The 25,804-nt window shown below is 44.3% G+C and overlaps 1 protein-coding gene across 6 annotated transcripts; it reads left to right on the top strand.

Annotated features, from left to right (window-relative positions):
- Positions 1–141: 141 nt before the first annotated feature.
- On the top strand, positions 142–23,139 carry LOC118506550 (dynein light chain 1, cytoplasmic). 6 transcript variants are annotated; one of them, XM_036043848.1, is made up of 4 exons: positions 142–694; positions 1,447–1,634; positions 5,692–5,860; positions 21,276–23,139. In XM_036043848.1, exons 2-4 carry the CDS (start codon positions 1,579–1,581, stop codon positions 21,435–21,437), a joined length of 387 nt encoding a protein of 128 aa, XP_035899741.1. In that variant the 5' UTR covers positions 142–694; positions 1,447–1,578; the 3' UTR covers positions 21,438–23,139. The 6 variants fall into 6 exon arrangements, with proteins under 6 accessions (XP_035899741.1, XP_035899743.1, XP_035899742.1 ...); XM_036043851.1 differs by lacking the exons at positions 142–694; positions 1,447–1,634 and adding exons at positions 2,396–2,614; positions 3,249–3,350; XM_036043854.1 differs by lacking the exons at positions 142–694; positions 1,447–1,634 and adding exons at positions 2,399–2,511; positions 3,249–3,350.
- Positions 23,140–25,804: the final 2,665 nt, after the last annotated feature.

Here is a 25,804-nt window from a genome sequence, read left to right as displayed (position 1 = left end):
GCTGTTGGTGCCTTATGAGAGGCGAAATGTGGAAAAGATAGTTGAGAAAATCTCGTACAGAATCTGTGTCGTCCACCTCCTTTCTATAAACTGCTTTGATTTCTTCAGTTCAGTTCTACCGAACACACCATCGTTTTGTTTGATCGTTTGACCATCGTCAACATTCTGTTAGCTAAAATGTATTTCGCAAGGATTATATCGTTGCCTTCAGGGAACCTCGAGACCACCATCCTCGACAAGCAACGATGTGGAGAAAGTTATATCGAATTACCGTCACAAGCGTCACAACAACCGGTCACAACTACTCTCTCATCTTTGGCAAGGATTCTCTCGCACACAGCATTGGCTCGCACGCATCACATGGCCCCATGCCAGCATAGTAAATGTTGAAGTTCAGCTGGGAACACACTGTGTTGTCGCATCAGCTGGAAAACTGAACGGTGAACCGCGAGAGAAAACCGCTGTGTGTGTGTACTTGCACTTGATTTGCTTGTACATGTGTTTCCCTGTGATAAGGACGAGAAAGCGTGGAAATAGTCTTCAGACCAGGCGCGAGGACGGGCACCCACTTTAGTGTTGTGTGCTTGAGCAACAGAGAACGTTTTCCGAACAGAAAGGGTGTGGGAAAGATCCGTGAGTCGCTAGGCTTTTCATTTGATTAATAGTGTGTAACCAAATACGACACGCGCTGAAGGTAAATCATGATTGTTTGAGATAAAATGCAGAAAGAGATAATCGATCCCCAGCTGAGAGAACAGTACTAAAAGCGTTTTTGGGAGCCAGTGACCGTATTTTGTTCGACGGACATGTACAAAGCTTTGCATAATAATAATTCCACGATTAACCTTTGGGTATGTTTGCATGTGTATGTTTCTGTCCAGTAAAGGAATTGGAAGAAACTAGCAGACCAAAATTAAAAAAAAAAAAAAAACATATCGCCCCATCGTCGTCTGCACTTATGCTCAATGTATTTTATGGATGGCAAAATGTGTGTCGCGAGAGAAAAAAGTTGCAAATAGTGTTCCAACTTTTTCGCAACTGTTCTCTTCGTCTTCTAGTGTGTGTTTGCGGATTATTTTTTTCATTCCGTCTAGAATCAGTTCAGTCGCATCGTTGTCCTTGTCGGTGTTTTTCGCAATATCCGGTGCAGATGTATGTTGTCCGTTGTCTCAGGTGTAGGTAGCGTGCTCGGTATTAGAGAATTATGTTTATTGCACAGTTCTCTCGCTCTTTTTGTTTTTTTTTCCTCTTGCGTTCCGTCGACGTTAAACAGCTGTATCGCATATCTGAAAGTATATTTATAACGGTCATATCTGTTCGATCGATTCGGAGCTTTTACTGCAGCTTTTTTGTTTGTTTTTGCAGTTTATATAAAAAAGAAATAGCGCATCAAAACAACTTTAACTCACATTGTAACGCAGGTTTGTGATTCGTTTTGTTTTCTAGGTTTATGCCACAAATTTTCTGCACGTGGTGTGATAAAGCATGCTGAGCAACAAACGGGTGGAATCTTACTTGGCGATTCCGATCATCGACAATCAATCCACTTCCTTTCCGGCTTGCTAAAGCTATGACTTCATGAGCAAATCCGTGAAGGCAACTTTTTCGGAGCACATCAAAATCAAGATACGTTGGTAAATGAAACTTTATACCCTATTACACTATCGTATTTGCATACGCTTTACATAGATAGATGGATGGTAGCATTTCGAGCTTTGTCCTGCAGATAGCATTCTCCATAACTTTTGCTATATGCACGTGCATTACGCGCATCCCGTGGGCTTCCCATAGAATATAGAATAAAGATTACTGCAACGATAAGGTTTAGTTTAGAAAAAAGCTGCAAATTGTCCTAACGGAAGGTTGTGTGGATGGGTAAATATTTAACCGAATTTAGCCCATTTACATTAAAAATTATTGCTTTTAAAGATAACATAGATTTTGCAAAGTTTATACTGGTGTAAAATTTAAATTTGCATCAGCGGAAAGCTCATTCGTATCGGAAAGCTCGTTCCGTTCTCGGATTGTACATGAACACGGTTCATAGAAAAGAGCTGTTCGTTTCGACCAAGGTTGTTAAGCATATTTAAAAAAACAAATTCAAGTTTTGTTGTTTCTTATTTATTCTTCCTGGCAGTTCGTCGTGAACGAAAAATTCTGGAGCAGGATATAATCACTTCACTGGGCCAATTATAACAGAAAGTATTCCTAAAGTACTTTTCCCATTCAACTAGTGCTGAAATTGTTCATGCGTGCCATTGCCCCGCGAAATATTTCACCACATTTTAAATGTCAAACGTGCGACTGACACATTGCGTCTCGATCCAGCCTGCAAACGTATATTGTTTGGGATGATAGGTCTTGCTAGAAACCGCCTGCTAGAAACTGCCTGGAAAATTCATACTATCTTGAATTCGCCGGAACAGCGGACGTCGGTTTTTCGTCTGCATCGTCGTCGTGTGCTAACACACAGTGTGAAAAGAGCAAGTGCGAACGAGTGAATAACGACGGGTGAGCTTCATTTGTACCGTGTGCGTGTGCTAGGAATTTGCCCCTGCTAGCAATTTTCCAACTTTTCGGATCGTGCTGCGTGGGAATATCTTGCGTGCGAAAGGTGCGAATTGTCGTAAAACACATTTTGCCGGGAATCACGGCGTGCCGTTGCGTTGGTGTATACTGCAAAACTGTAACAGAGTGGTGTATGCGCGCGTGTGTGTGCCTGTGTGTATGTTTGCCTGGGGACGAAATCATACACGAAGGACGGCTTTGCCAGGAATAGTTTTGCGATCAAAGCATCCGTTTGTTTCGCTGTGTGTGCGCTCTGGATAAGTGTGTCGAAACGAACGGTAGAAAGTGTTGATATAAAATACTTTTTTTTTATGTTCAATTTCATGACTATGCAAGGTTTCTTTTTTTTTGAGAGAATGTCTCACCAGTTCCAGAAACAGAATCCAGAATTTTCCTTGTTTTCCTATTTTCAAAGCCCTCGACGAATCATATTCCAGGTTGTGGAGCTTTTGTGCGTGTGTGTGTGTGGTTTCTGTTTCTGTAACCATAACCAAAGATATCTTCGAGAAGTCGTGGATGCCTAGATCCCACCAAAAATGGATATGAGAATGGAAGCACTGGCGATGGTCTGTGTACACACACACACACACTCACACACACACGCACGCACGAACGTGTGTCCGATGCGACGATGGTGATGGAATTTCCTGTGCAAATTTTTCACATCTCCGCGTTTTCAGCCCAGGAGACTGTGGCGCGTTTTGACCGGAAGCCTCAGGAAAGGCGTGCGTAACGGATATTAAGTTTCGGATTCAACCCCTTGCCCTGGCCTGCCGATAACGGTTAGCGATTCACTCTACCATCTACCATCGGGAAGAGTACTACCGTAGCAAAAAGTGTCGATAGTAGTAAACCCAGAATTCAAACGGAATCCCCCATCGAATGTACTAGAAACGGAGGGGTAGAGACGTTGTTGCAAGCGCGCGCGTTTGTTTGATCGAGGCAATGCAGGCCCTAGCAGTTTTTGGTTTTCTTTTGTGACAATACGGTCACAGTTACGAGTAGATATTTTGTTAAGCGATTTAGCCAAAATTTTAGCATTCGAGTAGAGCCACAAAAAAAGTTTTTTGAATTGGCCGTTGTGCTTTTTGAATTGGCCGAGTTCGAAACCCAGGAGTGCGATTGGTGTTCTTTGGGCCTTTTCCGCCTTTGCTTGGCTTGTGCCATAAAGGAAAATATTCAACGGCAACTCGTCATCCACGAGCCCCAAACAGAGCTGCTGCACGTGTGTACAGAACTGATTATGGTGTCCAAACGCGACACCGGCACGAAACACCGTTTTCTCTACACAACGCTTTTCATTTTCATCGGCTAGTGCTTTTCCTTTCTCTCGCTCTTGGCCTCGAATCGGAAAGTGCTCCCCGTTATTGGTTACCGTTTGGGGATTTTTTTTTGTTGCAATTGCTTTCCACGAAATCAAGGTGGAGTTTGGCCCGTGAATCGTGTTCTGTTTTGTGAGCTATACCCACACTCTGAGAAAGTGGCTGGTAAATGGTGTGTCTGTCCCCTCGGCGCGCGCGTTTGTGTGTGTGTGTGCTTCAGGTGCCATGGAAAATGGCAATTTAAATATCCTGCAACAACACAACACACGAATATCGAACAGGTTCACGCGAGACTAAAATTAAGGATGGTATATTCTAACCTTTTTCTCTCCGCAAGCACTGTATTGCCCATGCGGCAATACATAAACTCAAAGGATTAAAGTATGGCACCAGCATTCAGCTATGAAACTAGAACGGAGAGTATACCACCACACGCAGAGAGAGAGAGAGAGAGCGCGAGAAAGGAATCCTGGCTGGAGCCTTTTAGGACGATGATGTGTCCCAGGCGCACGAACATATTGCACAATACAAACACACACGCAGACGCACGGCGGCGGGTTGGGGCGCATTAAAACCATGTGCTCCTTTGGTTTGATTGTATTGTTGTTGGCTCGCTTATGATTCAAGGTCAGCAAGCCAGCCAACTCAGCAATGCTGCTGTGTGCCCTGGTTGTCCGCCTGCGGTGCAACCAACAGCAGCTCCTCGAGCCAGTGTATCTAGGGCTCCTAAGGGTTTGGAGTGGTTCAGAGCAAAATTGATGTTCCTTTTAAGGACACGTATAATGAGTGTAAGCTCTGTTGAAGATTGGAATCGACAACACCTTGCAAGGTTCGGTTGTTGCATGTTGCATGAGAAGCTGTCGCGGGGTCGCTTCAAATACTAGTTTCACTTTCACGTGCTTATCGGACCACCGTCAGCTCATTCATATTACTGCTGAGTGTCAAGAGTTGAGAGAGTTTCCAATCAAAGTAAGAAGCACAATCGCTTTGGCAAAGGTGTGATGAATCAAGATCATTTTCAACATGCAATACTATAACGAAATTATTTTCTTTCTCTTGGTGTTGATTTAAATCTAGCTTTTGCACCCTGCTTGCACACCCAGCAGATGCGAATGTTGGGACCATTTCTCGTTTTTAAGAACTCCTATTACTGTACTTGAGTATAAAAAAGTCTTGAGTATTGCAAAAGGGAAATAGAGAGAGAGAGAGAGAGAAAGAGAAAGGAACCGATTGGATGAAGACATGACACCATCGCTGATGTCAAACACAATTTTATGAACGCTAATGAGTAGGCTCTGAAAAACCATTTGCACTATTTAACTGAAACCATATCCAAGAGCAAAAGTCAAAGGGTTCGTTCAGTTTGTCTTTCCAAAACGCGCCGTAAATTAAAATTTCCCAGGAACCATCATTTCCCAGGTAAAACCAATATTTTCCGCATTCGAGTAGAGCTTTTGGAATTGGCCGTTGTGCTCCGCCAAAACGAACAGCCTTCCCGCATACACTGTCATCGTTTGCAGCGGTACGCACCACTCGGCCCCGTGGGATAGTGAAAGGGTTTCATCCATTTTTTTGTCGGCCTAGTGTTACCCCGATCGATCTTAAACCACTTTATGTAAAAAAACCAAAAAGAAAAGTGCACGGTTAGCTTTAATTGTCGACTTTTCCTGTTCGCCATAATTTGGGTCGCTTTCGGGATGATTTCTGTTTCGTTTTTTTTTTGCTGTCACAGCTAATCGACTTTCTTTTTCCCGCCCACGCACGTCGGCGTTTCACACCCCTCTCCTCCACACTCCGGCAGGTCTTCGTCTTCAACGCCTTCATCACCATCCAGACACCGAAGAACAAATAGCGCTAGAAAAATGAGTGACCGCAAGGCCGTCATTAAGAATGCTGACATGGGCGAGGAGATGCAGCAGGACGCCGTCGACTGTGCAACGCAGGCACTGGAAAAGTACAACATAGAGAAGGTATGTACGGCGGGAAGGAAGGGAGAAAAGTATGGGATAGAGGTCATCATGAAAGGCGCGTGTGGCAATTGTGAGGGGGTACAGTATGCAGTGATGACCCGGGAATTGCATAAACAGTCCAAGGACAGTGACCGGGAACACCGCGTGGAATGGCTTGTCAAGGACGTTAATGCTGCGTGCCGCCTTTTTTTTTGTATCAAGAAGGACGACTTCACACAGGGGATGATGGTGTTGGGTGTCATAAAGAAGACGGAGTCGTTTCTTCATTGATGGTGGCATTTGCCTGAAACGTGTGAGAGCACATTTCTTACCCGCTTAAGGTGTTGTGTTGTATCCCACACATATGACTGACACACACACCTGCTGTAAATGGTGAAGTAAATGGGTGAATTAATAGTACACACACACACACACACCTGCTGTGTTTCGTTATTGCTCCCTAGAGCGCCGGCTGGCTGTCCGCTTCTTGTCAGACGTCGCAGAGGCAGGCGCCCCATGATCTACGGGGCTTTTCCGGGACTGCTTTTTTCCGGGAAACTCGATGCCAAGGATGGTGGGGTATCTCTTCTTGCTCCTCCGGTGTATCGAGATGATTAAGTGAAAACTTTCTACGGCTGGAACTCTGCAAGTTTTTTGGCGTACGCGGGTAGTGTCGGTGAGTTCCCCCTGCGCGAACGATGATGGCGATGATAGCTCAGGGTGTTCTTCTACCGTGCATTATCTTCTTCATTCCGTATTTTGTTTCGGCCGTGACCCCGATAGACGCGCGCGGGTTGGTGCAGCGTGCCATACTTTTAATGTAACTAATGTGCGCCCTCAGAGAGAAGGGTGACGAAACGATGATGTCACTGTCGACATTACCGTGTCTGCCTTGTCGGTAGCAGGCCAACCAGCGACCGGCTGTGTGTAGGTATTCAACACCAGCTGTTTTTCATGGTATGGTACGGCCGACCGAATTAGTACAACATACGGTGGACGAGAAAAGGTTTCTATGCCCAAGCAAAGATGCGGATCCTTGTCGGTATCGTAGGAGGTGGAAAGTGTGCGTACTGCTGCCAACTGCTCTGCTCTCTTCACATTCTGCGATCCGTTGGCTCCTACGTTTTAGCCAGCACAGCAGCAGGAATGCCCGTGCAGTTAGATGCGCTTGTAATAAATTCATATTATTTTTAGCTCCGGGCAAAAGTTTTATTTCAACTGCAACTGTTCGAGTTGTTCTCGTTCTCGGTCGGGTTTTTGTTTTGGCAAGCGGCAGGACAGAGAACTTGGGTTAGTGGGTTTTGCGATGCGTCGTTCTTAGCCGTGTCTGTGTGTGCGTCATGAAAATGCGCCACATAGAGAAGCAATGGTAGAACATGTGTAGCAGCGCAATGCTATGTGTTCTCCTGTGCGTGTGACAGTATGCAACAAATGTAGCATTGATGAAGGTTAGGGTTAATGCTGCCCATGTTGGCACATTCATCCGATACGTTTTTTGGCACAATGGGGGTGCTGTTGGACAAATAACCGTTAGCAACGAACAAGGATTGTCAGTCATTAGAAAATGGACTTCATTTATGTTAAAGTAAAAGTATATCAAAAAATTATCAATCGCCAAAAGCAAGCAAGCAGAGGTGGGGTCTGTGCAAGCGAAAATGAAATGCTTTACTTCCGTTTTTCTGTACACGTTCTGCAGTAACACATTTTGCTTCTTTGCAACCATATACGTCCCTTTCACAAACATTCTTTCCGTTCTGTATCGACGAACCACCTTGATGGGGTAATTGCCGAGCCGAGCACACGCTCTCTCTCTCTCTGTTTTACGATTGCGAGGAAAAGTTTGGCCAAAAATCGTGTTTCGTTACGTGGAGTGTCGTTCCCGCACGTGCACGTGCTTGACTGTGATACTCCCAGGTTTGGCAGAGTTCATGCAAACTTGCTCCATTCGTTGCTTTCGTCTCCTACCTTTTTTTTGAAAGAGGAAACACCAATCGACACCGAATGAACGGCGATGGTTGTGGTGTGGAACCTTACCGGAGGACTACTGCTGCAAGCTCGGTACAAAAACTGCAATCGATAGCAACGAAATTTGGTAGTATGCGCAGGGGAAGGGCGCGTGTTGAAATGTTATCTACGAGAAAACGCTTTTTCGTCCTGCCGGGAGCAGCACAAGGTTGGAAAGAACGGGCTGCAATTTGGTGGCACTGGCGCGCCGTCGGGGAATTAGAGTTGGGGAAGGCCTTAAAAGTTTTTCGGTAGTTTGCCGTCTGCCATTTGAAAAAGGGCTCTAAACCGTTTCCGTGTTTCGTACACGCGAATTCCGTCTGCATGGTGGATATGTGCGCACAAAAAGCAGTGGCCCGGTTTAAAAGGCCCCTGCGAGAAGGGAACACTCATTCCCCATCCCGCGGAAGTGCAGTATTTCATCTTCCGTGTTGTTCGCACGCGGGCTACATTTGAGCACAGTTGAAGCGCATATTCTCCAGGACAGGGAAAGTCAGGTTCTAACACAGTTTGGAACAAATGATACTCTGGCGGTGGCGGTATCGATTTGTGCGCGAGAGGAAAAGATCCCCTCGCGATGGTGGTGTTATGGATGGAGGTAGCACTTTTCATTCAGCAGCTCTCGAGCACAAGTGACCGGATGTACGTTGTCCCGGGCGCGCTAACCAAGCTTCCGAGAAACGATGCTGGAACGAGTGCTGTAATCTCAACTACCTCTACCGTGTGCCGTCATTGCAGCATTGACGAGCCGGAACTGGCGGACATTCCGGCATTTCACATCCTCTCCTGCACACGTGGCGGGGGTTACAGGAAAGCAATAAATGGAAACCATTTAGAGAGAGAGCCTTGGTGTGCCGTGCAGCATGAAGATGTGTTGCATGGGGTTCACTTTTGCTTTTTTCGCTAGCGTGTCTCTTCTCGTCGTCCATCTTGCTATCGATAGGTGGCCCTGGTTTTGCCGCTTCCAGCACTTGATTTATGTCAAGTGCAAAGGCAAAAGAATGAATTAATCGCGTTTCTTACCCTGTATATCCGTGCGTGTGCTGTTTGGGAAGGGTATTGGGCGGGTTGGAGAGTGTGAAGAAGTGAGAAGATGGTTTGGAGAGCGCTCGAGCGAATGTCCTTTTGATTTCCGCGCTTATGCTTTCCTCGCTTCGGGTGTGTCCGCAGCGGAAGTGAGAGACGCTGTAGCTATAATTCCCGTTGTGCCCTTCTGGGTTGCTTCATAAAAATTGGCATAACAACCACTTGACTGGCTCTCTCTCTCGGGGATGGATGAGCGGTTGGTACGATATTGGTTGGTTGCGGACGCGTGCAGGTATTCGGTGGTGATCTACTGTGGTTTTAGCTTTTGTTTCACCACAAGTAGCATTACTTATTCAGTTTTCCTTTCCTTCTGGTATGTATTCGCGAGCATGCGTGTAAGGTCTGCAAAGGAAAAGCGCGAGAGAGAGCGCGCGAGTTACAGGGATGTGTGGTGCTTTTCCGCATTAAGCTTGGTAATTCATATTCAGATCAAACCGCTTTTTATGACATCCGTGTCCCTTTTACTGCTTTCGCGGGGCAGCACATTACTACTGTGCGTTTCGCTCTTTTTTTGTGTGTACACGAACACACATACACGATACACGAACCGCTGCGGATTTATCACTAGTTTGTTTGTTTCACGTTAGAAAAATGTTACTTTGGAAGATCCGGAGAGAGCATAGTTTGGATTGTGTTTAACCGGAGGGGCATTTTATTGCAGCAAATATTTATGGCTTTGATGTGCTCCTGCTGTGAGCTTTAAGTTGGAATCTGATTCGAAGAAGAAAAAAAAACATTACATTAAGAATCTTTTCCAGGGAATTTCTTATTGCAGGATGTGCAGAGTGTAACTAAAGTTATTGTAAGATTATTTATGAAATCTTGGTCTTTGTATTTATGGCGAAATATTCTAGCAAGTTTTTTTCACCTTTTTTGTCCTTAGACAAGTTCATATTGATCGATGATGGAGAGTTTGACTCAGCAAGATTTCTTACTATGGGTTAATACAATAGAAAAAAAATCCATAGTTGTTCTATGTCGATGCTACTATGCGAACGAAAATGTTCTCAAAAACAGTTGGGCCTCAAAAATCTTCTACGCGACAGCTTACAATTTACTTAACTCTTTGTCCTGATCCTTACTAAGACTAGGGGATTTGTACTTTCGGCAAAAGACTCGAGAAGGCCCCCTCCCCTGACAAAATTTGTTAGGCACTGTAGGATTTACGCCTGCATGTATGCAATCCGCAGTACACGTTGCGAAAGCTTCACAGTGTGCTTGCAGTGTGGTCAAAAACGGTTAAACAAAGTCTAATGAAATATTGCTTATTATTCGATTAAATCCCTCTCCCTCTATCCTGACCATTTATATTGGCTTACAGGAGCTGTGTAATAATTTTTGGTCACACTAGGAGTGACCAATCAGGCTTACAACATACACGGTGTTCCTGGGCTGTAACGGAACATTGATTCGATGGATACTTGTTAACGGGCATAGATGTTCAAAAACGGAGGAAAAATAAGAATAATAACATTTCAAATCACTTGTTATAATGTATATTATCATGCTCTACTCGCTGTCCTGTAACAGTATTAAGGAGCAAAGCACAATGTTTATATAAAACGAGTAATGACCATACAAAAATCCCACTGTGCAATAAAAATGACATGCCACACTGCTGCACACAAAAGATTCTGGACAGCGGTCACATTTACCAGCAATGTGATGTGTAGCCCGTATCAAATCCGTAACCATTATTTTGATGTTTTTGGATCGCGTCATCGGTGGACCCGGATGATGCTGCCGACCCTACCATGCTTAATGGGACTTGAAGACAACGGCACACATGCTTGATATCCACAGCAAATATGGGAGAGCCCCCGAGAGCCCCTTCGGTTGGTTACGGTTATGGTTTTGTAGTGTAGGACAAAAGGACAATTTTCTTGCCCCCGGGTGGGTTTCATCTTCTTTCGGTCATTCCTTTCATTTTGGGGTTATGGATACTCTTGAATCGGTTGTCAACCGAATATCATCATTTGTGAAGGACTATCTGTTCTGAGACCAATCCTCCTTTTTTTTTTGTAGGAAAAGTGACTAAACTCAGAGCTTACATCCGGGGTAGCTTTTCCGTGTGTTTTATGGTAGCGTTCTGGAGGTGTTTGCTTCAAGTTGTTCTCCAACAAGTTGTATGTTCATAGCGTCGTCGAGGCAGGATACAAATCTGGCTAGGTTTCGTTAATGATGCTTTGTATGGCTGGTCTTCGGCGAAAGCAGTGCTGGCACAGGGCTAAGAAAAACCAGAAATGTAGAGTAATTCTGGTTCTTAGTTCTGTTTCCCATCGTAAGGGATGTACGAAGCGGCTGGTGTTGCGTAATATGCACGCGTTCAAGTGGAATAATTGTGAGGGATGATTCATTTTATGGAGTGTTTGTTGAGGGTGTAGCACCCATAATTGTCAGCCACTTTCGTTATGCCGTGCTATGGAAAAATGCTTTAAATTGCAAAAGGATTTTTGTTTAAGCTATGAAGTTATCGCAGAAACCTAATATATTGAAAATAATGCAAAAACGCCGCACTACTACGAATGTTAGAAGATTCGCGGGTCTAAGCGCAGGGAAATCGCTGTTAGAGGGAGGGAGCGCAGTTACGACCCGAAACCAACAACGGTTGATTCGAAACATCCTGAATGTGATTTCCTTTAAGTTTCACTGCAATGGGAAATAGCGTGTTCCCATTTATTTCCTTTGCCAAATTGCAATCGAATATCGTTTTCGATTGGGGCTTCTTTCATGTTTTTGGGGTGGTGTACACTGCTGGTATCACTTCGGTGGAAATATGTGCCATTTAGCGTGGTAAAAACTTCCGTGATCCGAGACACACACACACAAATCCAGTTCAGTGGCGCCCCATTTGCTAAAATTTCTTTTCGGAATGAGGTTTTAGTTCGTTCTTGCCTTTCTGTTTTTTGGGATAGGTTTCCATCGCGTGTCGAGCGTTTATGAGCGCGCGGCAGCACCCCCTGCGTTGCTTCTGCCCCACGGTAAAGTTTCATTTGCCGAGAGTTGTGCTTTATTGGAGAAATTAATTTTGGCCCAGTTGCTGCTGCTTGCTGTGGTGGGGGGTTGACACTCCTTTAATCGGGACTGGGTGGTGCACCTGGGAATGAGTCGTTGGTGTGCCAAAAGCGCGCGCGCGCGCTATGTTTTGGGTTAAGTCCACCCTCAATGAAAGAAGAGTTGGCTTTTTCGATAAATAGTCAGTAATTATAGTAACGGGGGTGAAAGAGAGGTTTAGCTGATCCAGTTCTGTAATGATTGTTGCATTTTAGACGTTAATTGCACGCCATTCAAGAACGATAACAAGCAACAGACACTACAAATGGTGGTACTGTGAGACAACTTTTCATGATGTTGGTCCAGTTCATAATCGTTGCCCGACCATATTTCTGTTTCTGCCGTACTCATCCATTTATTGTCACAAGGTTCCCTAACATATTCAGAGATTAACCGCTCAACATCTTTGTCCTTGCTATACTTCTATCGCCAATCAATATAAGCGTCGACGTTTATTTGTAGCCGCCGCTCGCGGTCAAATTAACTGCAAAGACATCGGATACACGATGACCTCCTCCGCTGGTGGCGGGCAGGAATGGTTCGATAAAGTTGGCGCCGGTGCTATTTATGTGTGTGTGCCCTTTTCTGGTGGGCTCCGCGATGTTGTTTGTGATGTATGGGTATGGTTTTAAAAAATTCACGATTAGCACTGCAGCAGTACAACACGCTATACCGGACGTGCTCTCGGCTCTGTCGCTTGTGCCGCAATTAAACGCCACAGTTTGTCGAAGAACAAGGTGTTGGAAGTATATTCCTCACAGTTTAACGAGGCGCGTTTTTCACATTCCCAGGAAAACAAGTGCCGATTTTGATGAGCAGAAAATGTTCGTAACGATTTATTTGCAGCTTAGGGCAATTCTGTGGAACATTGATTATCGATAGCTAAACAGTCTTCTCCGCGTATGGATAGGCTTTCGGTTCAATTAAAATGCATCGTTTCGCTGTTCTGTTATGAAATGAACTCTCTACATGTAGGCCTCCGTTTGATAAAGCAGTACCTCCCTTTGTTTGTCCTTTGATGTTTGGCGATGTCGACTTCATTTTCATCGGTTTGCTTCTAAAGGCAAGGATCGCACATTGAAAGTGTGGAATCGTGTCACCGGAAGCTCTCAACCATTTGCATCATGCTGTGAAGTGTAGTGCAAAAGAAACAGGACGAGAGACTGCTGCCGTTCCAGATTTTCACGTGCCGTGTACTGTATTGCTACAATTCTTTGATGTGAGGTGTAGTGTTTTATGAGATTGGTAGATAGATAAATAGAAAGAGTAAGTGTGTGGGTGTGTAAAAGAGCTAAACAACGCATAAAAGCAGCGTGTTAAAAGGTTGATTTTTGTGACCTACAGAGCGAGGAAACTCCTCTCCTTCACACATGAATCACACTGTAAAAGGACGACTAGACCATAGGCGGCTGCTAGCTGAGTTGCATGTATGTACTAACTTCATTGGCACAGGAAATTACTTAACTAAGTGAACATGATAGTATGTATATGTAGTTTAACACGTGTCAAATACTTGCAGACTTTCGAGCCTGTTTATCGACGTTTAATTTGTGACACCACACATGACTTAGTAAGATCAGAACTGATCAGAATTGGGATATTTGCTGTGTCAAGAATTTTAAGGTAAAATAATGACTTCACGATGGCGATACGTAATATGGCCTTCTCGTTTTAAAGTCCCCCTGAATTGTTGCTATGCTCTCGCCGCGTTTTAAGGTTCACGCAAACAGATGAAAAGGTGGCAGAGCTTGCGGTCATAAAAGTTTGTATGTCAAGGGAAGAAGCAGCAGCGCATGGTTGCGAGATCCGTTGAGGTGGGTGTGTGTGAGGTGTGGTGGCAATGAAGCCTTATAAACAATGATAAAACTTGTTGATTTATGATTTCTTGCTGTTGGAGTGTGCTCCACTCACCCGTACATGGGATGGCGGCGTGAAAATTTGTGTTTCTAGGATGAGCAATTATCAGTTGAGGACCAAAGATAAAAATAAAACCAAAAAATAATTTATTCCCATGTTGTTTTCACGCGTTTGTCCAGAGCGGGCGTGTACATCGGAATGGAACATCAAGATTGTTACAAAACCTCATTTTGGCGTACCGATAAGAGATTCACTATTCCTCATACGATCAAGCGAGACGCCGTATTAAATGTCTGTTATGTTATCATATAATGTGAACATTGTTAAGTCTGTAAATTGGTGCGATTTTCCGATTTCCTCCGGTACAGTCGAGTCTACGTTCGCGAAAGAACTGTCTGTACCCGTGTTTCCTTACGATTTAGGATCAAACGTAAAAACAATGTGTCCTTCTTTTGGCTTGAATATCTTGAAAGTAGAGAACAGAATAGAGAGAGAGAGAGAGAGAGAGAGAGAGAGAGAAAGAGCGAGAGCGAGAACAGTGAGGTCGTTGTTTGCTGTGCTTTGATGGGAAATAGGATAAAAGATCCTGCTTCAAGGTTGCGCTACCGTTGTTGCCACTTCCATCCGTGTACCCTGGAAACGAACCTCTCGAGATTACTTTTCCCCGGTTGCGGATGTGAAAATTTCCGGCAATCTTGTATTTCCGCACTCTCCCCCAAGTGGTGGGGTACGCACGTGACCAGCGGTGGTTGTGTGGTATTGGGGGAAACCCGGAGAGGGGACGGGGACCTCGGCGTTCACCACAGCAACTCGCAATGGAACGAGAAAGCACCGCGAGATTTGCTTTGTTTATAAATCCTTCCAGTGGTTCCGCAATTTGAGAAAAGCAATTCATAAATTGATTGATTTATTGTCTCCTAATGGAATTATGCTTCACTTTTTGCACCAACTCAGTCCAGTCTTCTCAAATTCCCCGGCGGCGCACAATGGATTTGCGGGGGAAGGGCAAGGGGAAGGGGGGCGGTGAATGGCGGGCCGCTTTCCTATGATGTTTGCAGATAGAGATGAGGTTCAAAAACTTTCACTGGCAGTGCAGCAGTGAGTGGGGGTGGTTCGAAGAAGCGGAAAAGTTTGCAAACAGATATCAGCGACATCTGTTGATCGATGGATCGATTTCGTGTCGGAAAGGAACGGTACCGCGAAAGGATCTTCTTTAATTTCTGGTTGCGTTCTCCTAGCAAACTGTATATAGGTAACATCTGTTGGTGAGATGTTTCGGCATATTAACGCCATGTTTAGGTGGTTTGCTTTAGTAGCGTTAATGAACATAACTTCGCATCATCCAACGACATAAGATGGATTTTCCATCTGAACACAGAGCAAGCAAAAAGAAGGCTATAGAATTTTCACATCATGGGCGCGATTGTACAAAAACGTCACTTTTAAATTCAATTTTCACCTTTGAGTCAGGTTTTGGCTATTTTCTGGCAGCTTCTCAATTCTGTGCCATAACACACACACACTCACTCTGCTGTGGCCATCAGCGGACCGTTTGACTGGTGTGACCCAAGCAATTTGCTGGAATTTTCCATTTTATCTTCGTGTCGTGGCTAAATTTAGTACAGTGTTTCACGTCGTGTCCCCGCATATCGCCATGCCTCGATGAGATACCTCTGTTTGCCGCCTGCAACTCCAACCTTTTTCCCTCCATGGTGACGTTCAACACCACATAATGTATTTCAATGAGGAACGCATTTTCACGACATAAACTTGGTGTGCGAGAAAAAAGAGAGAGAGAGAGAGAGCACAAAGCATGCAGAGGAAAACCCTGACGGCAGATGGTGATTACCTTTGGTGGCCTTTTTTCCATATTTTGGTTTCACTCAGAGGGAAATTTTAAAGAATGGTAGAAAATGCACACACAACACCGGGTTAAAAGCTGAGTTGTGGGTGGTAGGATGTGTACCGCCTTCTCCTGCACCTCCCTCCTCCCTTTTCGTCATTCGGATGATGGTTTTGTGCGTGTGGATTGTGGCACATTGTTGGAGAAATTTGCGAGAGAACCGGAGAAAAGCGAAGAGGTACGCGGTTGGTCCGAGCAACTCTCTTACCCTGCCCGGAAGAAGACGGCGCAGCGCATCAGCATGCCGCATCCTCTGTGCAACAGATGGGAAATTTGATGAGAGATTCGTATTTGGCATGCTTTTCTGAGCAGGAGAAACACACACACACACATACAACAGTCCCACACATTCAACAAGCGATCCGTTCGTGGCGAGTGCGCTCCGTTTAACTATGCCTAGAACCAAACTCGTGTGGGTCGAGATTTGGTTGGTTGCTGTTTTTTCTTCTTACCTTTGCTCGGAAAGTAATATACTTTCCTTTTAAGGTTAACAAAAAGGGCGACCCCGGGGTATGGCACCGCCAAACAACTTTCTTCAATGGGTTTGCCTTCCTACGGTTTCCTTTTGGCATTTGATTCAATTTTGGAATTATCTTTTATTCGCCTTTAACTCACTGGCACCAGCCAAGCCAAGCATCCATGGTGCGGCACACGGTCGTTATCTGTTTTGCTTCTGGATGTTAGCGCCCAGTTGGCGGCCTTAGGGGGGGGGGGGGGGGCCCGTGCACGTGAAGCACCATGGAAAAGTGAAATAATAAATCCATTTAATGTCAAGATTAGCAGCGCGCTGGCTGTATGGTGTGGCGTCAGGGTTGAAGATGACGAGCGGCAAGCAAGCGAGCGTCAGCCAGAACCTCGATTGCCACTCTCAAGATGATGAGAACAGGGCTGCTTGCGAGGAGAGAGATCCGTGTGCTGCTTGACGCTGGTGATATACTGATGTTGATGATGATTCAAAGCCTGACCACACCGGAGGAGTAGTGGCTCCGGTTGGGAGGAGGGAGCGTGCGCGCGCGCTCGTCTGGATGGAAAAGTTGTATCAGCAACCCGAGCCGAGCAAAAAGTAGAACCCAAAGCAGGCAGTATACTCTCTCTCTTCCTTCATCTAAATCATTTTCTCGTGGAGAAGGAATTTATTATGCTACACGGAGCAGCGGCAACTGCTGCTCCCCGAGGGCAATACGCGTTTGTGTTTCGATGTGCCACAGCCTCGAGCTGGCAGAGAAGAAAATAGCATTTGAAAAACGTTTAGCGAGTAAATTGACCATCGGTTGAATGATTTAATTCCATTGTTCTTAAGGCGTGCGGCGGCGGTACTGTTTATGTGTAGCGCTCACAGGGAAAAGCTTGCTGCGAACAATCACAGGATTCACAGGATAAGCTGTTGAACAGGCCCCTGTAAGCTGGTTTGAAGTTTGTAAGGTCCATATCATCAACTCAGGTGGATTGGATAGTGGTATTGATACTCCAAAATAATGGTTAATATTTCATTACTTTGCCATGTTCAACACTGTCGTCATTTGAAATGCGAAAAACGGTTTCAGGTGGGCGGCAGACTTGTCGCGAAAAGGGAAGCTTGAGTTTTGTACTACCCTTTTGAGGAACCGCCAGCAAAATACCTACCTACCCTATACTATCATGACTCCCTTCGCGTTAAATGCGCGCACGGAAAGGATCGATAAAGTTTTAACCGCTGTACGGTTGCCCACCGTTTGCCTTTTTTTTTTGAGGTAAAGCGCATTATAAATGGAGGCATACCGGACGCATATCCTGCAGATCTTCCGCCCATCCACCTGCTTTTTCCAACCAACGTTCCAGTGTGGGCTGGTGTTGTGTTGTTGCTGTTTGTGTGCGGTAAACAAATAAATTTTACTCTTGAGAAGAAACTATCAAACGATAGTGGGGGTTTGGGGGGTCTAAACAACAAAAAAGAAGCAGAAGAAAAGGATTTAGGAAGGGAATGCTAACAGAGTCGATGAAAGAGCCGTGGTTTGCAGGGGAGTATTGAGACTTGGTAGACGGTTGTTAAAGTTTTCTTTCCTTGGGTTTGCATTCATCATTCGCTGCAGTAATGGGGGGAAGTTTTTTCTCCACCCTCTGGCATTGGAAGAGGGGTTGAAGAATTGCGCAGACGGTTCGTGGACCGATGAGGAGCAAGAATGGGTCATAAATGTCGCTAGCAAAAGTTTCCAATTTTACCAATTTTATGCAGTGAACAGGTAAAAAGTTGCGCTTGGCTCTCGAATTCTCAAAGCCGATACGGTTACTTCTCGGCTAGATCGAAACGTACTATAATAAAATTCGTTCTATTCGTGCTCTGTTGCTGATGACCTCGATATGAGTGATGTTACAACCACCCGCCTTCTTCGGAGGGCTAAAACAAGCTCAAGTTCAATGGAAGGCAGGGCGTCTGATCGGAGATGTATACGGTTGCAGCTGAAAGGATAGCCTGCCCTGTTCTCTCGCTCGGCTTTTATTGCTGTGGCGTTAGAATCTTCAATTTTCCTTCAACCTCTAAAACTTGATGGGTAAGGTTGAATTTATCGGTGCCCAACTATTACTGACCTCAAAAAGAAGTTGCCTTTTTGGAGCTAATAGACGCGCCCACCCAGCTGCAAGGAATGTTCCTTCGATCCCCGGTAGGAAGGCTCTCTCGGTGGTAGTTTTTATTGGTTTCGCGGTATGTAGCGGCTTGCTGTGTCCTACTTGAGAATCGCTCTCCCTGGCGCGTCAGTCCAACGGTGAGGGCAAGATCGATACAAAGTTTACCTTTTTATTGTGTTTTGTTTAGTGGAAACGGTGCTCCAATTTTGTAGCGCTCTTACCTACTTCCCTATAGGGACAGAGAGGGTCGTGCCTTCGTATCGAAATTGGGGCTTTTAGTAAAATCCGTATCCCGCGTCGGGGTAGGTCTATGGCACAGTTACTAATGGTCGCCGAGCATGCTATCGTCCGGACGGAAGGACGCGCAAAGCCTATCCCTGTATTGCAATGGATTGAATACACTGTGGCCTTATATCCTGGCCGGTCTGACGATGTCAGTCAAGGCCATCGGCACGTGAAGTGTATTCAGTAGATATGTATCCGACGAAACAGGGAAAATGGAAATCAAGTATCAGAAGTTCAATTACGATTTGGTGGTTCCGTTGGTTACTGTTACTGTATGTGTTACATCTGGCTCAGGGACCTATGTACGCATGCTGAGTTTATATTGAATTATAAAAACTGCTTTTTATTCACAATTTCAAATCACAACAGAATTACCATGCAATGTCGAACGAAGCATTAAATATTACTGACAATGCGCATGCATTACGAATCTGAACTGAAATTAGTAAATTATTGTCACTGCATCCGGTTGTCGATTTATGTCATGTACTAGAAATGTGCAAATTGAGTCAGAATCTTAGCAATGAACTAGATGATTTAAATCATGACGAAGAGTTATTTTTCACTCACTTGTGATTTAATTCCCTGTGCCGATTAACCACTCACGGCTTAAGTCTGAATAGATGCCCTCCCCCCCCCCCCACCACTCACGGACAGTCATTTTTGCAACTGAGTTACCCAAAAGGGTATATTTCTCAGACATTTTGCTGTAAGTATTAATTTATTTATTATTTACTTATTTTTAATTATTATAAATAATTATTACAACGATTTCTCACATTTTTGCTTTACTTTTACCTTGAACTCAGTAGCGAAAAGTGGGTGCCGTGAGTGGGGGTGCATCTATTCAGACTTTAGCCCAATTTTTAACACTTTTGCTTAACTTTAACCTAAATTTAAGGTAACTCAGCAGCGAAAAGTGAGTGCCTCGAGTGGGGGGGGGGGTGGGGGGGCATCTATTCAGACTTTACGGGTATTACTCACCCGTGAAATCACTTTGACAAATTAAAACACACAAGATGAGTTCAGCAAATAAAAATTGTGTTTGAAATAAACATGATGTAATGCGATATCAAATTCACGAGTGACTTAAAATGAGGTGAGTGAGTTAAAACGTAGTAAGTGGGTGGCTAGTCATGGCACGGTGCGTTAAATGATTCCTTGAGATTTAAATCCTCAAGAGTGAATATAAGATGTAACTCACAATTCTAACTCAATTACTCTGATATAATACAAGCTACAAGCTTGAAAGGTCTTGGCCTGCCATTTCTTGCTTTCAATTACTTGATTCTACCCGTAGTAAAGTAAGTCAGTCCTGAGTACGGGGAGGCGGTCTGGATGGGATTTGAACCCCGGTGCTAAAATAATGCTCGTTACTGAGTGGTTATTCCCATCACTAGCATGTACCTACAATTTTTTTCAGCAACAGTGATGCCAGCAGGGGTGGTTTGGTCTGGTTAAGTTTCTGAATCCCAATCGGGTGAAGTTGTGTAGCTTACTCCCAGTGGTTCTAAGTTAAAGATTTAGTATGTTTTTGGTAATCAAAATGATTTCCAGGTTAATTAGTTGCTGTATGACTTTGGTTTAACTGTTACGCATGACAGCGGCTTTTGCTGATGCCGCCGACCGTTCCCGACTGGGGTAAACCTTTTTTTTTTTGCTCCGGTAACACAAAAGTTTGCAACCGACGAACCTCCCTGATTATGTCGCTCGTTCGCTATTTGCTAGACAAACATAACCCAGCGATGAATGATGCACAACAAGATGATGTCCCCGTGAGTTGCTGTATGTGGTGAGTGGTGCTGCGCTCTCGTTCGAAGCTCTCGTGTGCGCTCGGCTTGTTCTTCTCATGCAGGAATCACAGCGTAAATTATCCTCTACTTGTAGCCACCTGCAGAGTGAGTGGGTATCGCAGAGATCCGAGGACCGAGAGGTTGATTATGTTTACTTTGCATGTACACGATGCAGCCGCTCAACAGGAATCGCATGGGTCTTCTGGTCTTTCTGCCACATCCGGGGCACTCGCTCGGGGTTCTTTTATTTCCACACCACAGAGCTCTGGGGCCATGGCGTTGCATGGCAGAGGAGGATGCATTCATTTTGCTGTTTATTTTGCATGCGTCGTTCTCCTATTTTACGTTGTCTTTTGTGATAATGCTTTGGAGTGGAGCTACGGGAAGCATTCATGTCCTGTGTGCACACAAACCATCCGAGTGAAAAGCACACCAGTTGTCTAGCTGCAGAAAATGGGGGAACGGATTTTTTTTTCCACCGCTACGACCCAAATTTTGTTCAGCCAACAACTGCTGGGCTGCGTTTATAGGTCGCAGGAAACGAGAAAACTCTTGGTGCTCATACAATACCCATCACAGAATGGAATTATTTGATAGGGATCGCGTCTGGGCAACGTGCTGCCTAAAGAAGAGATAGAAGGAGAGAGAAGTTAAAGAAAACTGTGAAGTCTATCTGCATTCCGATATCGATTCCGTTGCAGCAATTCTCCTTAGATAGTTCGTCGTGAAAAGTGTGCACAAATAATGAATTCGTAGCATTTGTCTCTGCATTTGCTAACCGTTACCGGAACTATTTAACATCGACTGTGGACTAATGGCTCGTTCTTCTATTTTCTACTCTCCATTTTAGGACATCGCCGCCTACATAAAGAAAGAATTCGACAAAAAATACAACCCCACCTGGCACTGCATCGTGGGTCGAAACTTTGGATCGTACGTGACGCACGAAACACGCCACTTCATCTACTTCTATCTCGGTCAGGTTGCCATCCTATTATTTAAGAGCGGTTAAACCACAAAATTAGCTTAATATCATCAGAATGCGGAACGGCGGCGGGAGAGGAGAGGTGAGCGTAAAAGGAGAGAGATGCATGCATGCAAATACACACTACCACACGAGGAAACACGGCACCGTGAAGATGCGTTAGAGAAATGGCAACGATATGTGGCGGCCGCCCGCATCCAGGATCCAGGACCATCAGCCCTTAGCCGCTCATGAACTGTGGGGGCCACTCGGAATGGCAGTAATGGAAACGAAAAGCTGAATAGACTGTTGTTGCCGCTGGAATGGATAGTGGAAGAAGTGTGTGTGTGTGTGTGCGTATGTGTGCATTATTTGGACGGGAGAGGAGAAAATTTGACATTCTTTATATATTTATCGAGAGCGCGCTGTACTAAATCGTACGGAAGCAGAACTGTATTTATTAAGTAAATCAACTTTAACCGGAAATCGTGTGAAAAACACGAACACAATGGTCCATCGGGTGGCGGTCGTCGTCGTAACACGCGATGGTTTGTGGATCATGGGACCGAGGCGAAAACCTCCCTCCCAGTCCAGCCCACTCACCACGCCACGCGTCCCAGTATAATCTCTTGCCTTCAGAATCTATTTTGAATTGGCAGCTATTTGACGTCTTGCGCAGAGAGGAAGCCCGAATGCTGCTAGCAGAGAGAGAGAGGCTGAGCGACGGACACGGAAACAAAGAAAAAAAAAACAAAACCAGATGTTCAAGTAAAACTAGAATTGCATTGCGTATTCAGTAAGGGAGATATATCATTGTGATTGAGAATCGTTGTAATAGATGTACAGGATCGCGCTGCCTTTTTCCAAACCACACCCCGTATAACAACTTGAGCTGATGAGGAACCAAATTCTGGTAGAAATACAATCAATCTCTCGATCAAAAAGCCGCCCGGAGACGAGAGACGTTTAGACGCGCGGCCATTTTATTGGTTGCGCCTGCTCGATCTACTGCGCAGAGAGTGTATAGAGGCTATGGGATATGGCATAGCAAGCTCGGACACACAGTACTGGGGTCGACCAGGGATCATCTTTCGTTCCGGATGCCCGAAGGGTTAGGAGAAAGCCCTCGATCACAGGGAGATTGACAGGGAGAGGGACTCTCCATACAACACAGGACTTTTAGTTGCTCGCTAGAACCTCCTACTCGATTCACTTTCCCCGGATGATGTAGGTAGTAGTAGAGAAGAGTGTAAGCGCACGGTTGAACTCGCGCAAGATTTCGGTAAAATTCGCTATCGATCGATCGATAGAGCCTTTTGGAAGAGCGTTTTTTGTTTAATATGATGTGTTAGCCCTTCTTTTTTCGGTTTAGTTTGGACATGCACTTAATAATATGTGTAGGCGATTTTTGTGTTGGTCCGCAAGTGCGTTGCGCTCTATCGGACCTCGGAAAGCTGCCAGCGTAGATATGGAAGTGCGAGTGAGAGAGAGCGAGAGAGAGCACTGTTAGCCTTTTTCTTTCCCAGTCCAAAGGTATATAGGTGAGGTGCGCGCACCGCTTGACTCCCTCTGAAGAATTTACGATGTTTAATTGATCATTTCCTTTTTTTTTGTTTCTCTCATTTCCTATAGTTGTTAGTAGTAGTTTTGTTTTATTTCTTTTCCACTATAGTATATCAAATTAATGAAGGAGTATAAATAAAGAATTACACTCGAAATACAAAACCCTTACCAACTGGTTAGAACTGAAGACAGAGAGCGCTTATTGTGTGTGTGTGTGTGTGTGTGTGTGTGTGAATGTGTATGGTAGCGCGGAGTAAGCGGAACAAATCGAATTGCACCACACGAACGCACAAACAAACACACCTACACAGGGTGTGCAGCAAGGATGGCTCGGGGAAACAGCATTTAGGAGCAGCAAGCGCTGTGACGATGATGGGTAGTGCGTAGTTTAGTCATTGGCACAAGAAACGCAGCATAACACACTCGCACACATACACACGACGGTATAGCTAGTAACGCTTTTGCAAAGTAGTCCATGGAGGAGTAGCTGGGACATTCATCTGCTGCGATCATTGAAGGATAGATATTCTAGTGATTATCCACGGACCACCATCATCTCGCGCGTCATTCGTCGCCAACATCGTAATCAGCTCATCATCCCTTACAGGGTTTCCGAGAAGAACTAACGATGTGCGAGCCATTTCTGGGCAAAGGCTAGGTTGAAGTAAACAACTGCCAGGTAGAACTGGCGATCTGTTGCCCTTTCTGGACTATGGCCAAGTTGAACTAGACACAGGCTAGGTTGAAGTGGACGATGGCCAGGTTGAACTGAAATGTCAAATTTGAAACGATTGCTGAAGCGTTCGCAAACGGTTGAGGTAACGCTTAATTTTAAAAAAGTATTTAAAAAATGACCGGTAAAAACCATATTATTTGTAATAATTTGTTTAAAGGATATTACAGGGTTTCCGAGAAGAACTAACGATGTGCGAGCCATTTCTGGGCAAAGGCTAGGTTGAAGTAAACAACTGCCAGGTAGAACTGGCGATCTGTTGCCCTTTCTGGACTATGGCCAAGTTGAACTAGACACAGGCTAGGTTGAAGTGGACGATGGCCAGGTTGAACTGAAATGTCAAATTTGAAACAATTGCTGAAGCGTTCGCAAACGGTTGGGGTAACGCTTGATTTTAAAAAATATTTAAAAAATGACCGGTAAAACCATATTATTTGTAATAATTTTTTTTAAAGGATATTAATTGAAAAGAACGGTTCAATTGCATCGTAGCTCGTATGTAATTATAAAATTATTGTTTACAGCTCTTTGAGCATGTTTCAATGCTCAAAAATATTTTTTTTTTTTTGTAATGTTATTTTTGCTTTCCAAGTGCAGTGTAATTGAGCAATATACGCTAAATTTAGGTGAGTTCAATAAATATAATATCTTGAAGCAAGCCATTGCAAATTCTAAAGCTCAAAGCGCATTAAATAATAATTTTATAATTACATACGAGCTGCGTTGCAATTGAAGCGTTCTCTTCTATTAATATCCTTTAAAAAAAAATATTACAAATAATATGGTTTTTACCGGTCATTTTTTAAATATTTTTTAAAATTAAGCGTTACCCCAACCGTTTGCGAACGCTTCAGCAATTGTTTCAAATTTGACATTTCAGTTCAACCTGGCCATCGTCCACTTCAACCTAGCCTGTGTCTAGTTCAACTTGGCCATAGTCCAGAAAGGGCAACAGATCGCCAGTTCTACCTGGCAGTTGTTTACTTCAACCTAGCCTTTGCCCAGAAATGGCTCGCACATCGTTAGTTCTTCTCGGAAACCCTGTAATAGAAGAGAACGCTTCAATTGCAACGCAGCTCGTATGTAATTATAAAATTATTATTTAATGCGCTTTGAGCTTTAGAATTAGCAATGGCTTGCTTCAAGATATTATATTTTTTGAACTCGCCTAAATTTAGCGTATATTGCTCAATTACACTGCACTTGGAAAGCAAAAATAACATTACAAAAAAAATATTTTTGAGCATTTAAACATGCTCAAAGAGCTGTAAACAATAATTTTATAATTACATACGAGCTACGTTGCAATTGAAGCGTTCTCTTCAATTAATATCCTTTAAACAAATTTATTACAAATAATATGGTTTTACCGGTCATTTTTTAAATATTTTTTAAAATCAAGCGTTACCCCAACCGTTTGCGAACGCTTCAGCAATTGTTTCAAATTTGACATTTCAGTTCAACCTGGCCATCGTCCACTTCAACCTAGCCTGTGTCTAGTTCAACTTGGCCATAGTCCAGAAAGGGCAACAGATCGCCAGTTCTACCTGGCAGTTGTTTACTTCAACCCAAGGTATGTAGATATAGAAGGTAGAGTTGTTTAGAGCAAATTGACATTTCTCGACCTGACATAACAGTTCTGTGGTGATCAAGGGGAAGGGTATTGAGAAGAGTGACGGCAGCGTCGGAGGAGGCGCCGGTGGTGGTATCGCTTGCGATTTTTTGACGAAAAATGCAACCAAATATCGTCAATCGTCTGTGGGACAACACTTAATATGCGAAGATGACCCATAAATTAGCGAAATTGCTCAAAGGACTGAGAATCGAGGCTGTTTGTTCATGTTGGTAGCCCCATACCATATGTTTTTGTAAACAAACTCTGACATAACTCGACTAAAATGTCGCCCTGTCAAATCGATAAAAATCCACCTTCTAAATACATACACCTTGACTTCAACCTAGCCTTTGCCCAGAAATGGCTCGCACATCGTTAGTTCTTCTCGGAAACCCTGTATTTCGACCTCTCCGGATAAAATCCATTGTGATGTGTGTGTGTGTGTATGCATGATATTTGCGTGCGTGTGCCCTCAACCTCCCTTCACGTGCGCGTTGAGCCACA

The sequence above is a fragment of the Anopheles stephensi genome, chromosome 2, assembly GCF_013141755.1.
Source record: "Anopheles stephensi strain Indian chromosome 2, UCI_ANSTEP_V1.0, whole genome shotgun sequence".
Taxonomy (NCBI): domain Eukaryota; kingdom Metazoa; phylum Arthropoda; class Insecta; order Diptera; family Culicidae; genus Anopheles; species Anopheles stephensi.
Note: the sequence above shows the minus strand (reverse complement) of the source record. Positions and strands in the feature narration are given on the sequence as shown.

Excerpts from the sequence above, each read along its gene's own strand:
- LOC118506550 (XM_036043848.1), top strand. The coding sequence starts at position 1,579 with ATGAGCAAATCCGTGAAGGCAACTTTTTCGGAGCACATCAAAATCAAG. Across the intron at positions 1,635-5,691 it reads ATCAAAATCAAGATACGTTG|GTCTTCGTCTTCAACGCCTT; the intron begins GTAAATGAAACT and ends ACACTCCGGCAG. Across the intron at positions 5,861-21,275 it reads AAAAGTACAACATAGAGAAG|GACATCGCCGCCTACATAAA; the intron begins GTATGTACGGCG and ends TCTCCATTTTAG.